General features: G+C 65.6%; 2 protein-coding genes across 2 annotated transcripts; one reads left to right on the forward strand and one right to left on the reverse strand.

The window, feature by feature from the left end:
* Positions 1-1,943: 1,943 nt before the first annotated feature.
* Positions 1,944-3,852, reverse strand: Ccr10 (chemokine (C-C motif) receptor 10). Its single transcript, XM_005394471.1, has 2 exons — positions 3,755-3,852; positions 1,944-3,153 (listed from the first exon to the last, which is right to left on the reverse strand). Exons 1-2 carry the CDS (start codon positions 3,776-3,778, stop codon positions 2,089-2,091), a joined length of 1,089 nt encoding a protein of 362 aa, XP_005394528.1. The 5' UTR covers positions 3,779-3,852; the 3' UTR covers positions 1,944-2,088.
* Positions 3,853-4,083: 231 nt separating this feature from the next.
* On the forward strand, positions 4,084-15,960 carry Cntnap1 (contactin associated protein 1). The gene is made up of 24 exons (XM_005394470.2): positions 4,084-4,645; positions 5,380-5,481; positions 5,567-5,760; positions 6,037-6,184; positions 6,279-6,482; positions 6,835-7,019; positions 7,355-7,498; positions 7,996-8,257; positions 8,336-8,485; positions 8,702-8,873; positions 9,415-9,521; positions 9,612-9,731; positions 9,922-10,125; positions 10,205-10,361; positions 10,449-10,576; positions 10,742-10,927; positions 11,071-11,292; positions 11,411-11,650; positions 12,796-13,149; positions 13,249-13,376; positions 13,826-13,919; positions 14,043-14,288; positions 14,383-14,430; positions 15,111-15,960. The coding sequence occupies exons 1-24, from the start codon at positions 4,174-4,176 to the stop codon at positions 15,371-15,373; spliced, it is 4,530 nt and encodes a 1,509-aa protein (XP_005394527.1). The 5' UTR covers positions 4,084-4,173; the 3' UTR covers positions 15,374-15,960.

Raw genomic sequence — 15,960 nt, forward strand, 5'->3', positions numbered from 1 at the left:
GCTGCGCTCCCTGCAGCCCCGGGACTGGCGCGCTGGGGGCGCGGGCGCAGCTTGGGGACCCCGCCTCCGGCCCCCTCCTGCGGCCCCCCCCTCCGCCTCTCCTTTCTCTCCTCCCTTCGGTCCGGGGCAGGGTCCACGTGTCGTCACCGTCTCCCGCGCCCAATCCCCGCGCCTGGCGCCGGGCGCGGCCGCCAATCACCGATGAGGAGCGGTGCGGGTTGCGTCATGTGCTCCTGGCCGGGTGACAGCGGGGAGGGGCGGGGGCCGGAGGAGGGGCGGGGCGCTGCTGGCCACGCCTCATCCTCCCCGAGGTCCAGCGCGGGGTGCTGGTGACGTCACGGGAGCCCGCCTTCGCGCTCCGGCTTAACTCTAGGCGCCCCGACTGCAAGCAAAAGCCCTCCTGGAAGGGCATGGAGAAGGAGGGGCGCTGCTGGGCCTGGAGGCGGTCCCAGGCCGCGCCCGGAAACCCGCTGAGGTTTAGGGTCTCCGAGACAGGGAGGAGCCTCGGCTATAGTGAGCGTGCCTAGATCTGCGCTGAGCCCAGTTTTGGGGGCGATCCTGCACCTTTGGAGTTAGGGTGTCTGGTTCCTAAATTGCAGTTCCCCTCATTTTGGGGTGAAGCTGAGACAAGGATTCCCAGAAGGTGCAAACCTAGGCTGGAAATAAAATCGAATTTAACTAATTTATTTTTGAACCAGGGTCTCGCTGTGCCGCACAGGCTGGCCTCCTGACTCAGCGTCTCGCGTGCCGGGATGACAGGAGTGTGCCGCCACGCCCAGGGAAGATCGAGTTCTCCGAACGAGGAGGCATTCTGTGACGCTCTGTGCTCTTCTCCAGGCGAGCACTCTGCGGGTCCGGGCAGGACGGGGTTAAACGAGGTGCCAGGCGGCCGGGGCGGGGCCGGGCGACTGCGGGAGGCGCGCGCGGCGCTGACTCAGCGGCGATTTCCGCGGTCTCCCGCGAGGGTTCCAGCCCGGCACCCGGGACCTGCGCCGGCCTCAGACCGCCCCTGTACGCCAAGGCCTTGGGTCTCCGCGGTCACAGGCTCGCGGGAGCGCGACCGGCTGGGAGGGGCGCGCGCGTTTCCAGACAACCCCCACCCCCGCTACGCCACGCCCTTCTCGCCCCTGGACTCAGGCCGAAGCGTGGGTCCCGCTGGGCTGGCCGGATGTTGCACGGGAGAACTGTCGCACGTGAGCACCACCCTGCCTGTTATGGTGCAGAACAGACTCGGAATGAAGCCGCTGTTGGTAGCGGCGCTCCTGCCAGTGTCTGCGCCCGAGAGTGGCCCTGCTGAGATTTCCTGGGCCAGAGACCCTGCAGACCCCCGTTCTCTTCCCTTGTAGCTGGCCCTCTTCCCAGGCCCTGGCTTGCAGGGAAGTTCTTGCCGACGTCTAACCCGCTCCTTCTGGCCCAGAGAAGATGGAGAGGGTAGCTACACGCACACGCACACCAGCAAGTCCGGGACCATCCCTTTTTGCATCTTGCAAATTGCAATCCACCCCCACCCCTTCGGTTTTTCTCCAAGGTGCAAGACTCCAACTCAACTTTGTACATGACTTGTTTTGTTTCCGCCACAGAACTTCAGCAGGGCCTGCACCGTGGCGAGCAGTCCCCTGCCCCCACCGGGAACCTCCCGCCCCTCACCCTCCGGGCGGCCGCGGAGTCCGCCGGGAGCCCTGGAGGACAGCCGGTTGTTAGAAAGCTCTTCTGACGCTGCTACTTCGGGAGGAGCCCCACCCCTCCCGGCCTGGCAGCTTTCCCACCTCAGCCTCACCTCGGCGGGTGAGCCCGGTGTGGAGGTGCAGGGGGTGTCTGCCAGGGCTTTAGCAAACTCAGCAGCTCCGCCCACCCAGCCCGGCCTGGCGGGGGTGCAGCCCACTGCTCGGCTCTGCCGCGAATCACTTGCAAGCCGGTGGTGCAAAAATAGTAACAGCTGCTGCTTGCATCTCAATTCCATGTTATCGCTTTATGTGGCGGGGGCCCAAGGCCACCCTTCCGTCCCTACCTCTGTCCCCGTGGTCTCCCCACCCACTCCCCCTCCCACGCACCCCCGTGGCCGGCGCCGGCCCGCACCCCCCTGCGGTCCTAGCTGTCCCAGGACAGACTGTGGGTCTCAGTGGGCGCAGAGCAGGAGGACAGGCGTGGCCGAAGGGGACAGCGACCGCGGGAGTGCTCCCTGGGTCCGCAGCCCGCGCCCCGCAGCAGCGCCCGCAGGTCCTGGCGAAAGCGCAGACCCAGGAAGGCGTAGAGCACTGGGTTGAGGCCGCAGCGCGCCAGGGCCAGGCCGCCGGTCACCAGCAGAGCCAGGTCCTTGCGCTTGCTGGCTGGGCAGCTGCGCTCGCGGGCAGCCAGCAGGTCGGCCGTGTCCAGCAGCAGAGCGAGGCTGTAGGGCAGCTGCAGCGCCACGAAGGCCGCCACCAGGGCCACCACGACGCGCAGCGCGCGCCGGCGCTCAGGCCCCCTGGCGGCCAGCAGCGTGCGGCCCAGGAGCGCGTAGCAGGCGGCCATGACGCCCAGCGGCAGCGCGAAGCCCAGGGCCACCTGCGCCACCGCGCTCGTCCCCTTCACCGTCTGCGCCAGGCCCTCGGGGAGGACCAGGCGACAGCGCCGCCGGCCCTCGCGCGGCCCGTCATGGCTGAAGACGAGCGCCGGCAGCGCCAGGAGCAGCGCCAGCAGCCAGACGGCGGCCGAGGCCCAGTGCGCGCGACGGGACGCGGAGAGCCGAGGTCCTGCGGGGAGCGCGCGCGCGATGGCCACGTAGCGGTCGGCGCTGATGCAGGCCAGGAACAGGAAGCCGGCGTGGGAGGAGGCCGCGTGGAGGCCGGAGATGGCGCGGCAGGTGGCACTGCCCAGGCTCCAGCCCTGCAGCGCCCCCGCCGCGGCAAAGGGCAGGGTCAGGGCCAGCAGGAGGTCGGCCAGGGCCAGCTGCAGCAGGTGCGCCGCGGTGGGCGAGCACGCCACGCGCCGGGCTGCCAGGTGCGTGGCCAGGACCAGGCTGTTCCCCGCCAGGCCCAGGAAGGCCACCGTCAGCAACACGCTGGGTTGGAAGGCGCGGCTGAAGGCCTGGACGTCGTCCTTGGAGCAGAGCTCTGGCAGTGGCTCGGCAGAGTAGGCGTCATCCTCGTCCCCCGAGTAGAAGCCCCAGGGCACCTGGGGAGGGCAGTGAGAGCCGGACCTGAGAGACGCCGTCGCACCCTCCGCAGTCACGCCTGACTACCGCGGGAGCCCTGCGACCCAGGCTGGCCGCACGCGGGGAGAAACCCTCCAGATTCCTCCCGTCTCCTTTGCTCCCTGCTGCCTCCGATGCCGCCCTGCTGGTGACCTTGAGCGAGCTAATGCTCGTTCTGGGTGTCAGGGACCTCATCAGGACCTAGAAGCCCTGTCCAGGCCTCCTGGCAAGGCTTGCAGCCAGGGATGTTTGAAATACGGGTGAGAATGGATCGAAGCGCCTAGCTGCCCCTAGCCCAAGCGTTTGCAGTGTTAATAAACCTTAGCCCGGCTTGTCACTTTGCAGCGCCCTCTCCTGGACAGACGGCCAGGTGCGAGTTGGCGGGACCCTGGACCCTGGTCTCCAGCCTGGGTCGGGGTGGTTCCTGACACCTTTCCCTTCACCCTGCACCCTGCCACCTCACCCTCCAGCTCGGGCCCAGGAGCCTCTCGCGCCCAGGGGCTCCAGGCCAGTGGCTGAGCCCGCACAGGCGAGGGGATGCAGAGGCCTGCGGGGCCCACCCTGCCCTGCCCCCACTCCCACCTGCTCCGCCGGCTCCGTCCCCATCTCTGGCTACCAGGGTTTCAGAGGTACAGCCGCAAGGGTAGAGGTTAAACAACCAGTGGGACAGGAAGGAAGGGGCGGGGAGAGGGGCCAGGGCGGAGGGGTTGGGGTCTAGCGCCCTGTGCACCCCAGCCTCTGGAAGGACTTCCCGTCACCCCCAGAGGGAAAGGGCGGGTTTGGGAATCTCATCCTGTGCTAGCTACTTGGGTAGTCTTGGTTACATTTTTTGCCCTTTCTGAGCCTCGAGGTGTTTTCCTCTGCAAAGTGAAGTCAGGTGAAAACGCAGACAGCACAGTGTTAGGAGGGAGCCCCGCGCCGAGCCTGGGGCTGCGTGGCCGCGGGGAATGTTGGGTTCTGTGACTTGCCCCGCAGAGCCTCTCTAGGCACCGCGCTCCCTCATGCCTTCTCTTGTTCTTTTGTTTGTTTGTTTGTTTGTTTGTTTTTGTTTTTCCCAGGTTATTGCCTTCCTTTTGCAGCCCCACCCCCAAGTCCCGACCTGCAGCCTGGGGCGCTGGTGCTTCCCGGTGGCTGGGGGTGCTCTGCCCCCGCCCTGTCGCGTGGGGCTGAGGCGCGCGCTTGCGCGGGGTCGGGGGAACGCGCGTGCCAGGCGAGCAGGCTGGAGAAGGGGGAGGCGAGAGGAGAGGAGAGGAGAGAGGGAGAAGAGCGGCGAGCTGGGGAGGAGCGGGGTGGGGACGACGGAGAGGGGACAGCGCCCTGGTGCCGACCGGGAGCAGAGCTGGGCGGGGAGCCCGAGCGCGAGCCCGGCCCCGAGAGGCGGCCGCCCGCCGGGTCCGCCCGACACGATGCGGCTGCGGCTGCTCTGCGTCCTGCTCGCCGCCGCGGCCTCAGGAGCTCGGGGCTGGGGCTACTGTGAGTGGCCGGCCGGGGCGGGAGGAGCGGAGCCCGGGCCTGCAGGGCGGGTGCCGCACCGCAGTGCGGCTGGGTGGTCGGGGTCTTTCCCGGCCCGCAGCGGCCCGCGCTCTGCAATGCAGCTCCGGTCGCTGCGTGCCCCTGCGCTGGGCAGGCTCCGAGCGGAGGACCAAGCGGCCGGGCGCGGTCCAAGGGCAGCGGGGTGGGAGGTAGGGGTGCTGACCCTGCGGGGGTGCCGCTTCTGGCCTGGGCTGGGGCTGGGCTTGGGGCTGGGGTCCAGGCTGGGGCTGGGGTCCAGGCTGGAGTTGGGGTCCGGATGGGGCCAGGGCCGGCAGTGGAGCCAGGGAGCCAGGGAGCGGGCGGCTGCGTGGGGAACAGGGCTGGCTTTCAGGGTGGTGCAGGTTTGGGGGTCTGAAGAGGCAGACCTGGGAAGGGTGGGGCTGGGCCGGTGTCGGGCTGATTTGGGCTCTGGAAGGCGCTGGGGAGCTTGGGGCACGCTGGGCGGCACCTGGACAGTGTCTGCAGTGGGTGGGGGCGCTCTGGCTGAGGGCACCCTGGGAGATGAAGCCCCCCAGCACATGCTGCTGTGGTGTGGCCCAGGTGGAGCCCGGGCCTCTGGGGAACCAGGTCTGCCACTGGGGGGCAGAGAGGAGGACGCCGGGCTGTGGGGGACCCGACCTTCAGAAGGGCCTGTGCGGAGGCGGCTGAGTGACAGCTTCTCCTCCCCGCCCCAGACGGCTGCGACGAGGAGCTGGTGGGGCCCCTGTATGCGCGCTCCCTGGGCTCCTCCTCCTACTACGGGCTCTTCACCACCGCCCGCTTCGCCAGGCTGCACGGTGAGCCCAGCCGCCCGCCCAGGCAGTGGCAACCCCGAAGGCTGGGGGATGGTGTGGGTGGTAAGAGTCCTGGTCCTTTCTGCAGGCATAAGTGGGTGGTCACCCCGCATCGGGGACCCGAACCCCTGGCTGCAGATCGACTTAATGAAGAAGCATAGGATCCGTGCCGTGGCCACGCAGGGCTCCTTTAATTCTTGGGACTGGGTCACACGCTACATGCTGCTCTACGGCGACCGTGTGGACAGCTGGACACCATTCTACCAGCAAGGGCACAACGCGGTACTCTTGGGCGGCCTCCTCCGCTCTGGGCCCTGGGCTGGGCAGTGGTGAGAGGAACGGGGGTAAGGCGTAGGGGCGAGGGAGCAGGTGAAGAAGGATTCAGAGGGACAGTCAGCTCACTGTGTGTTCAAGATGCTCTCAGAACACAGGGCTTAACACATTAGGGTGAAATCGGGGAGAACTTCCTGGGGGAGGAGACACTTGATTGGCACTTTGAGGAGTAAGAGGATGGTGACACAGGACAGGATGTAGTCCGCACTGTCCCTGCCCCCGCAGACCTTCTTTGGCAACGTGAACGAGTCCGCCGTGGTGCGCCACGACCTGCACTACCACTTCACGGCCCGCTACGTGCGCATTGTGCCCCTGGCCTGGAACCCACGCGGCAAGATTGGCCTGCGGCTCGGGCTCTACGGCTGCCCCTACAGTAGGCTACAGGGTTGGGGCTGGGGCCCCGGGGACCCCAGGACAGCCTCTGCGGTGCGGGCAGACTGGCCTACCTCCTGTCCTCTGCCCTGCAGAGTCCGACATCCTCTACTTCGATGGCGACGACGCCATCTCCTACCGCTTCCCGCGAGGGGTCAGCCGCAGCCTGTGGGACGTGATCGCGTTCAGCTTCAAGACGGAGGAAAAGGACGGGCTCCTGGTGCACGCTGAGGGCGCCCAGGGTGACTACGTGACCCTGGAGCTGCAGGGCGCACACCTGCTGCTGCACATGAGCCTGGGTGAGGCCGCGGCCCGACGCCACCCCGCGGCACTCGGCCCTCCCTCCCGTCCGTGGTGTCTTGCGTTTCCTGTTTGTTTTTTTCTGGGCTTTTTGGAGGCAGAGTCTTGCTGTGTAGTTCAGGTTGGCCTTGCTCACATGTGGCCCAGGCTGGCCTTGAACTCTCGGCCTGCATCACCACGCCCGGCTCATTAACTTTTCATAGCACCTGACAATGAGAGAGAAGCGGCTGTAGCCCGAGAGTTAACAGCTAGCTTCAAGGTGTCCCCTGGCTGCCCTGCACCCTCCCCCTCACACCCCGCAGGGCTCCCCGGCCTCCCTCCCACCCCGTCACATGCGGTCCCCGCTCTCAGGCAGCAGCCCCATCCAGCCCAGGCCTGGCCACACCACCGTGAGTGCGGGCGGCGTCCTCAACGACCAGCACTGGCACTACGTGCGCCTGGACCGCTACGGGCGCGAGGCCAACCTCACCCTGGATGGCTACGTGCAGCGCTTCGTGCTCAATGGCGACTTTGAGCGGCTGAACCTGGACACGGAGGTGGGCGCAGTCCCTCTCCCCAGGGCTCCCGGGTGCTCACCAGCAAGGCCCAGCTTTCTGTCCCTGTTACTAGCTTGCCCACACCTCTGCCCCACCCAGAACCATGGAGGTGGGGTCTAGAAGTCCAGATTTGGGGAAAATTGACCTCTTGGAGCCTCCTCCAGTGCTATGGAGCTCATAAAGGCCCTGGCTCCCTATGGGGACAAGGACAGGTGCACAGGTTGTTGACTGCCCAAGGTGCAACCAGCCTGGCGGACTCCAGGTCAGACTGAACTCCGACCCTAGGGAAATGGGGGTGGGCAGAATTCCTGCTCACCCCTGACCCCACCCCGCAGATGTTCATCGGGGGGCTGGTGGGTGCTGCGCAGAAGAACCTTGCCTACCGGCACAACTTCCGGGGCTGCATTGAGAACGTCATTTTCAATCGTGTCAACATCGCCGACCTGGCCGTGCGGCGCCACTCCCGGATCACCTTCGAGGCCAGTGGGCCACCCAGAAGGCAGAGCCCGGGGTGGGGGAAGGGGGCCGTGGACGGGGCGGTGGTACAAGGCTGCACAGCCCTGGAAGCCGCGGCAGGTCCTGTTGCTTGGTTGGAGACTGGGCGGGGGGTGGTGGGCACCGAGGCACAAGGCAGGGGCTGAGTGCATGCACGGGCAGTGCAGTTGCGCGGGGGCGGAGCAGGGACTCGAACCTGGGGCCCTCGCTGTCCTGGCCTACTGGGCCCACTGGGGTTGGACCCTGAGTGTGCGCATGCGCGGGCCCAGGGACTTTGTGGACCAGTGGTGGAGAGCGAGCGAGGGGGTCTCCCCGGCCTCCACCAGCTGGCGTGGGCCCCCAGTTTGGCTGGGGTTGAGGCAGGCAAAGCACGCAGCTCGGGCCGCCTCTGCTCCGGCGATCCCCCCCGCTGCTGCGCACACAGGGTCAGGGCTGGCGGACCCCTGCACTAGCGGGACTGAGGGTCCCTACCTCCTCCCAGGGCAAGGTGGCTTTCCGGTGCCTGGACCCGGTCCCGCACCCCATCAACTTCGGGGGGCCGCACAACTTCGTGCAGGTGCCCGGCTTCCCGCGCCGCGGCCGCCTGGCCGTGTCCTTCCGCTTCCGCACCTGGGACCTCACGGGGCTGCTGCTGTTCTCCAGCCTGGGCGACGGGCTGGGCCACGTGGAGCTGATGCTCAGCGAGGGCCAGGTCAACGTGTCCATCGCGCAGGCCGGCCGCAAGCGCCTGCAGTTCGCGGCCGGTGAGGCGCCGGGGGCGGGGCGGGCGCGGCCCGGGGCCTGGGCCCGCGGTTCTGACCGAGCCTGGCCCTTCTGCCCAGGGTACCGCCTGAATGACGGCTTTTGGCACGAGGTGAATTTTGTGGCCCAGGAGAACCACGCGGTCATCAGCATCGACGACGTGGAGGGGGCCGAAGTCCGAGTGTCGGCCCCGCTGCTCATGCGCACTGGGACCTCCTACTTCTTTGGGGGTAGGGGAGCCCCGTTGGGTCGGGGCGCCATGTGAGGCCGTGGTGGACTCCTGCTGGGCTCTGGAGGGACTGAGCCCTCACACCTGGGCCCTGGGGGTGGAGAGGCCCTGGTCACCGGCTCCGCTTCTGGTCCAGCTCCCTCTTGCTTCCTGGCTGGCTCCTTGGGAAGGAGGGTCTCTGGGTCCTTGTGGAGGCCTCACAGGCTGGCCACTGCAGGTTGTCCCAAGCCAGCCAGCCAGTGGGGCTGCCACTCCAACCAGACGGCCTTCCACGGCTGCATGGAGCTGCTCAAGGTGGACGGCCAGCTGGTCAACCTCACGCTGGTGGAGTTCCGGCGGCTGGGACACTACGCCGAGGTCCTCTTCGACACATGTGGCATCACGGACAGGTACCGGAGGAGGCTGCCCCTAGCCAGCGGGGGCCCCTGATGCCCTCTGCCGGGCTCTCCCCTCTCCGCCCACCCTGACAGATCTGTCCTTGACTCCGGCCGCCTGGGTCTTGCATAAGTGAGGGGTGCTCCTGGTGGAGGTGCCAGGGAGTCTGCTTCTGCAGCTGCAGGGGTTTTCTCAGTGAGCAGTGGGGTTGGAATAAGGAGCTTTCTGCACTTTGTAGGGACAGGGACCAGCAGGACTGGGGCCCTGAGTGTCCAGTGCCCCTTTGTCCATGCTCCTCCCTGACTAGCAAGCTGGGTGTGTGTCATCAGGTCCTGCTGCACCAGGCATTTGGAATGTGGCCCTGCAGGATAAGAGCCCTTGTGACCCCAATAAGCCCCCTTCCTTGGGTGTGGTGGTGCACGCCTGTGATCCCAGCACTTGGGAGGCTGAGGCAGGAGTATTGCCAAGAGGCCAGGCCAACCTGGACTACACAGGGAGACCCTGTCCCGCTTGCCCCTCAAGATAAGACCCCTCCTGGGTGCCAACCCCTCCCAGGTGCAGTCCTAACATGTGTGAGCACGATGGCCGCTGCTACCAGTCATGGGACGACTTCATCTGCTACTGCGAGCTCACTGGCTACAAGGGCGAGACCTGCCACCAGCGTGAGCCAGGGTGCTGGGTGGGGATGGGGCTGCTAGCCATGGGGCCTTGCCCTGAGCACTGGCCCTTGAACCCTGCCCCCGCCCCCGCAGCGCTCTATAAGGAGTCCTGTGAGGCCTATCGGCTCAGCGGGAAAACTTCTGGCAACTTCACCATCGACCCCGACGGCAGTGGCCCCCTGAAGCCATTTGTGGTGTACTGTGACATCCGGGGTGAGCCGAGTGGGGACCAGAAACGGGTTGGCAGTCAATTAAATGAGGGTGGGGTAAAGGCTGGGCAGACGCTGGCCCGGAGAGTGAATGCAGCTTTGACCCTGCCTTCTGCGCCCATCCCTGGGAGGCTATGGCGGGCAGGGGGGCAGTGCGGACACCCTCGCCCAGCCCGGCCCTGTCCCCCGCCCAGAGAACCGTGCGTGGACGGTGGTGCGGCACGACAGGCTGTGGACGACGCGCGTGTCGGGCTCCAGCATGGAGCGGCCCTTCCTGGCGGCCGTGCAGTACTGGAACGCGTCCTGGGAGGAGGTGGGCGCCCTGGCCAACGCCTCTCAGCACTGCCAGCAGTGGATTGAGTTCTCCTGCTACAACTCCCGGCTGCTGAACACCGCAGGTCAGTGGGGCGGGGCGGGGCCGGGCGGGGCGAGGCTGGGCGGCAGAGGCCAGGCCTGGCAGCGTCCCGGTGCCCCCAGGTGGCTACCCCTACAGCTTCTGGATCGGCCGCCACGAGGAGCAGCACTTCTACTGGGGCGGCTCCCAGCCCGGCATCCAGCGCTGCGCCTGCGGCCTGGACCACAGCTGCGTGGACCCCGCGCTGCACTGCAATTGCGACGCCGACCAGCCCCAGTGGTGAGGCCTCAGGCAGGGGACAGCGGGCCCTGTGCCGGGTGGTGAGGGGATGCGGAGGGGCCGGCTGAGCCCCCGGCCTGCCTGCAGGAGGACCGACAAGGGGCTGCTGACCTTCGTGGACCACCTGCCCGTCACCCAGGTGGTGGTGGGCGACACCAACCGCTCCAACTCCGAGGCCCAGTTCTTCCTGAGGCCGCTGCGCTGCTACGGAGATCGTGAGTGCCAGACTCCTCCCGGGCCACCACCGGCTCGGGATCCCCGGGCCACACTGCCCGAGGCCCCGCTGTGGCCAGGGGTGGATCTCGTCATCATGGGCCACTGTCCCTGGGTCCCTCGCCCTCCACCTGCCCCCACCCGACGTGCCCTCCCGTGGGTCGCAGGAAACTCCTGGAACACCATCTCCTTCCACACCGGGGCAGCGCTGCGCTTCCCGCCTATCCGTGCCAACCACAGCCTGGACGTGTCCTTCTACTTCCGCACCTCGGCGCCCTCCGGCGTCTTCCTGGAGAACCAAGGCGGCCGCTACTGCCAGTGGCGCCGGCCATACCTGCGTGTGGAGCTCAACAGTGAGTGTGGGCTGGGGGACAGTGGCCCGGCCGTGTGGCTCGGGGGTCCTCAGGGACGAAGGGAGGTGGTGCCGGGCCGGGAACCCACAAGGGCGCGTGGAGGTCCAAGCCGCATCCCCTCTGTTCCCGGTCTCCTCGCCCAGCATCCCGGGACGTGGTCTTCGCCTTCGACGTGGGGAACGGGGACGAGAACCTGACGGTCCACTCGGAGGACTTTGAGCTGAATGACGACGAGTGGCACCTGGTGCGGGCCGAGATCAACGTGAAGCAGGCGCGGCTGCGCGTGGACCACCGGCCGTGGGTGGTACGGCCCATGCCCCCGCAGACCTACATCTGGCTGGAGTATGACCAGCCCCTCTACGTGGGTGAGCGCCCCCGAAGCAGCCTTGTCCGTTTCCCAGTGCCCGGCACAGAGCCAGGGCCCCGTCTGGGCCGCCTGCTGCCCAGGGCTCACACCGGCCCCTCTGCTCGCTTCCTGGCCAGGCTCTGCGGAGCTCAAGCGGCGCCCCTTTGTGGGCTGCCTGAGGGCCATGCGTCTGAATGGGGTGACGCTGAACCTGGAGGGCCGGGCCAATGCCTCCGAGGGGACGTCCCCCAACTGCACAGGCCGCTGTGCCCACCCGCGCTTCCCCTGCTCCCACGGAGGCCGCTGCGTGGAGCGCTACAGCTATTACACGTGCGACTGCGACCTCACGGCCTTCGACGGGCCCTACTGCAACCACGGTCAGCATGGCGGGATGGGGAGCCGGCAGGGTAGTGGGTTGCAGGGGGAGCAGGGAAGGGGGAAGAGGAATGGGGTACCAAAGTGCACATACTTGTCATCTCAGCACCTGGGAAGCTGAGGCAGGAGGATCCGGGGTTCAAGCCCAGCCTGGGCAACTTAGTGGCTTAGCAAGACGCTGACTCAGAATAGAAATAAAGGGCTGGGGATGTAGCTCAGTGGCACAAGTGCCTGCTAGGGGCAAAGCACAAGGTCCTGAGTTTGATTCCTGATACCAAAAAAAAAAAAAAAAGAAGAAGAAAGGGCGGAGCTATAGCTCCTTATGAAGGCCTTGAGTTCCATCCCTGGTACTGTAGAACAGCTCAAAAGTGTGAAGCAAGTGCCTGTCAGCCCCCACTGTCACCAAGAGGACGCAGGATGCCCCGCACGTGCCTCTGGCCTCATGCGCCCTTCTGTACTGTTTCCCGGGTGACAATGGCCGTTTGCCCAAGAGATGTCCACAGCCCGGCTCAGGGCTTGGGCCTTGGCGGTGAACACAGCCAGCTTCAGCTGGCTTCTGCAGGGACACCAGACTGTGCCGCCCCACCCCCGGGGACCTGGGGACTTGCGGGGTGTGTTCCTGGGCCAGGTGACACAGGGCCCTGGGCACCCACAGAAGACTGAAGGGCTCTGGTTCTGATCTTGGCTCTCAGGGTGGGTCCTCAGACTGTCCCAACCCATCCCAAGCCTGGGTTTCCCCACCCATCAATGTGGGTGTAAGATGAGAGGATTTCTCACCGTTCTCATGGCTTTAAGGCTCCATTCCGGGGCAGAGGGCCTCACGGGGACCTAAAGGTACCAGGAGGGTGGTGATGTTGGCAGTGATAGGGTGAGTCCCAGAGCGTGTGGCAATGGCATCTAAACCTGTGACTTCTACCAGATGTGGTGACTGTAACCCAGCACCAAGGGAGGCTGAGGCAGGAGGATTCCAGGTTTGAGTCCTGCCTGGAAAACTTGGCGAGACCGTCCCAAATAATAGAGAGGCTGGGGACATAGCTCAGTGGTGGGGCACCCCTGAGTTCGATCTTTGATACCAAGAAAAAAAAAACACATCCCTCTGGCATGGGAGGGAGGAGCCTGGGCCTGACCTTGCCATGTCTGCCCACAGACATTGGCGGCTTCTTCGAGCCAGGCACCTGGATGCGCTATAACCTGCAATCTGCCCTGCGCTCGGCCGCGCGTGAGTTCTCCCACATGCTGAGCCGGCCAGTGCCCGGCTATGAGCCCGGCTATGTCCCCGGCTACGATACCCCTGGCTATGTGCCTGGCTACCATGGCCCTGGCTACCGCCTGCCAGACTACCCGCGGCCTGGGCGGCCGGTGCCCGGGTACCGGGGCCCCGTGTACAACGTCACGGGGGAGGAGGTCTCCTTCAGCTTCAGCACCAGCTCGGCGCCTGCGGTCCTGCTGTACGTCAGCTCCTTCGTGCGTGACTACATGGCGGTGCTCATCAAGGAGGATGGTGGGTACCCTCGCTGGTGCCCTGGCCGTGCCCGCCGGTCCACGAGGCCCCGACGGGCTTGGGGCCCAGGAGACTGAGGTTTCTCTCCCTGCTGCACAGGGACCCTGCAGCTGCGATACCAGCTGGGTACTAGCCCCTACGTGTACCCGCTGACCACCCGGCCGGTGACCGACGGCCAGCCGCACAGTGTCAACATTACCCGGGTCTACCGCAACCTCTTCATCCAGGTACGTGGGCCGCATGCCTTGGCTCGGTGCGGCACCCAAGGAAGCATCCCCTGTGCAGGAGCTCAGGGTGCTTTTGCCTCTCACAAGTCAACGGACAGCTCACCACCTCATTTCCCCAAAGTCAAACCAAAGTCAGCTACACAAACACAGCTAAAAATCAGTTTTTAAAATTTTTCCCACTACTGAGGGCTGCACCCACAGGCTTCACAGAGCTCCACCCCTAGCCCTTGTTTTATTTATTTTTGAATTTTGAGATGGGTCTCACTGAGTTATTTAAGTTGCCCAGGCTGGGCTCAAACTTGCAGCCCTCCTGCTTCAGCCTCCCAGAGAACTGGGATGCCAGGTTTTTAAGAGCCATCCCCATACTCCTGTCTGGGCCCAGGAGCTTAGCTGTGGGGCCAGAGCCAGGCTTGCCCAGCTGGTATCTCCGCCTGGTCCCTTCCCCGCAGGTGGACTACTTCCCACTGACGGAGCAGAAGTTCTCGCTGCTGGTGGACAGCCAGCTGGACTCACCCAAGGCCTTGTACCTGGGGCGCGTGATGGGTAAGCCATGGGCGAGGCTGCTAGACCAGGGTAGGGAGGGTGGCAGGTGAGTAGCGGGCCAGAGGATGCAAGGGATGCGCTCCTGCTGGTAGCGTAAGCCTCTCTGGGCCTGCTGTTCTTCAGAGACGGGCATCATCGACCCCGAGATCCAGCGCTACAACAGCCCGGGCTTCTCCGGCTGCCTGTCTGGCGTCCGCTTCAACAACGTGGCCCCACTCAAGACCCACTTCCGCAGCCCGCGGCCCATGACCGCTGAGCTAGCAGAGGCGCTTCGCGTCCAGGGCGAGCTGGCTGAGTCTAACTGTGGTGCCATGCCCCGCCTGGTGTCCGAGGTGCCTCCTGAGCTCGACCCCTGGTACCTGCCCCCAGGTATGGCCCTGGGCCGGCACAGCTGGGGAGGGTTGTAGGAGGGAAGGGACGGTGTTCTTCTTGGAGGTGTCTGCTAACTGTGCTGTCCCCCCAGACTTCCTGTACTACCACGACGAGGGATGGGTCGCCATCCTCCTAGGCTGTGAGTAGCTTGGACCCCTAACTGGACCCCTGGGCCCTGTTCCCAACCTGTGATGCTGAGGGGTGGCTCGGGCACTAGGTGTCACTGGTACTGGAGGATTGAGAGCCTGTGCTGATTGGCTGGAGACTTTTTTTTTTTTGAGACAGGGTCTCGCCCGGTAAAGGCTGGCCTCAAAGTTGCAGCAATCCCCCTGCCTCAGCCTCCCAGATGCTAGGATTACAAGGGTGTGCTTTGCTAGATGCTATACATTTTTACATTTTTCCTTTTGTTGTTTTTTGGTTTTTTTGAGAGGTTTCACTATGTCCTCCAGGCAGGCCTTGAACTTCCAATCCTCCTGCCTCAGCCTCCCAAGTGCTAGGGTTAGAAGCATGCACACTGTGCCTGGCTTGCAGTGCGTTTTTAATTGTATGATTAAAATATAGCTATAGCTAAATGATGAGGAGGTACAGGCACAGAGACATCCAGGGAGACGAGAATGAGGGGTAACTATGAGGAATGTGAAAAGAGAACGTGAGAAATGGAAGTTTGTCAGGGGATAAACCTGGAATTTAGGCGGGCCAGACACTTGGGGAGCTGCTCGGTGTGGGGACATGACTGGCGCAGTTGTGCGCGCACTGCGGCCGAGATCTCTGTACGCATGCGTACAGGGAAAAGCCCAGGAGCTCCCCTTTCCTCCGCAGTTCTGGTGGCCTTCCTGCTGCTGGGGCTGGTGGGGATGCTGGTGCTCTTCTATCTGCAAAACCATCGCTACAAGGGCTCCTACCACACCAACGAGCCCAAAGCCACCCACGACTACCAACCGGGAGGCAAAGCGCCCCTGCCTGCCTCGGCCCCGACCCCGGCCCCGGCCCCTGCCTCCGAGCCTGCTCCGGCCCCAGCCCCCGCCCCGGGGCCCCGGGACCAGAACCTGCCCCAGATCCTGGAGGAGTCCAGGTCGGAATGACCAGGGGGCTTCGGGGTCCAAGCTCACGTTCTACAGACCCCTGATGCCCACCTCTCCCCACCTCCCACCCAGAGGGTCCCTGTGCAGGCCTGGTGGGCAGAGCCAGACGGGACCAACGGGGGTGGCCGAGCCTCACTGCCCACACCAGTGCCCCGCGCTCCGCCCTGGGTCCGCGGAGAAGCCCCAGGGCGGTGCTGGGCCCTTCGTGCCAGTCGCCTGCGCCGTCAGCGGGGCACCCGGGCGGGGCTGCGGCCTCCCTGCCTGCAGCCTCTTCGCCCGCGCTCCTCTCCGCAGGGCCCAGGGCTCGTCCGCCCTCCCGGCCCCCTTCGTGTCCACGCGAGGCCGCGAGGCCTCCGCTTAGCACCTTAGCCGCTTCTCGCTTGAGCCAAAGCCATAAGCGCCGCCGCCCGTCGTGCATGAGGCGCCCTCCCCGCTGGACGCTGCTGCCCCGCCCGCCGGGGCCCACCGTCTTCGCATCTGCTTTTTGTTGCAAAGTCTGTCTAGAGAAGCCCTACACAGTACTCTAATTTTTTAATTATGTTTCTATATAAAAGCCGCTGGGCGGGCTGCCCGCGCGGGTCTGCCGC

The sequence above is a fragment of the Chinchilla lanigera genome, unplaced genomic scaffold (assembly GCF_000276665.1).
Source record: "Chinchilla lanigera isolate Chin_1 unplaced genomic scaffold, ChiLan1.0 scaffold00050, whole genome shotgun sequence".
Lineage (NCBI taxonomy): Eukaryota > Metazoa > Chordata > Mammalia > Rodentia > Chinchillidae > Chinchilla > Chinchilla lanigera.

Coding starts and splice junctions, on each gene's coding strand:
- Ccr10 (XM_005394471.1), bottom strand. CDS start 3,778: ATGGGGACGGAGCCGGCGGAGCAG. Junction 3,154..3,754: donor GGACGGAGCCGGCGGAGCAG/GTGGGAGTGGGG, acceptor TGCCCTCCCCAG/GTGCCCTGGGGCTTCTACTC.
- Cntnap1 (XM_005394470.2), top strand. CDS start 4,174: ATGCCTTCTCTTGTTCTTTTGTTTGTTTGTTTGTTTGTTTGTTTTTGT. Junction 8,486..8,701: donor GACCTCCTACTTCTTTGGGG/GTAGGGGAGCCC, acceptor TGGCCACTGCAG/GTTGTCCCAAGCCAGCCAGC. Junction 14,431..15,110: donor GGTCGCCATCCTCCTAGGCT/GTGAGTAGCTTG, acceptor TTTCCTCCGCAG/TTCTGGTGGCCTTCCTGCTG.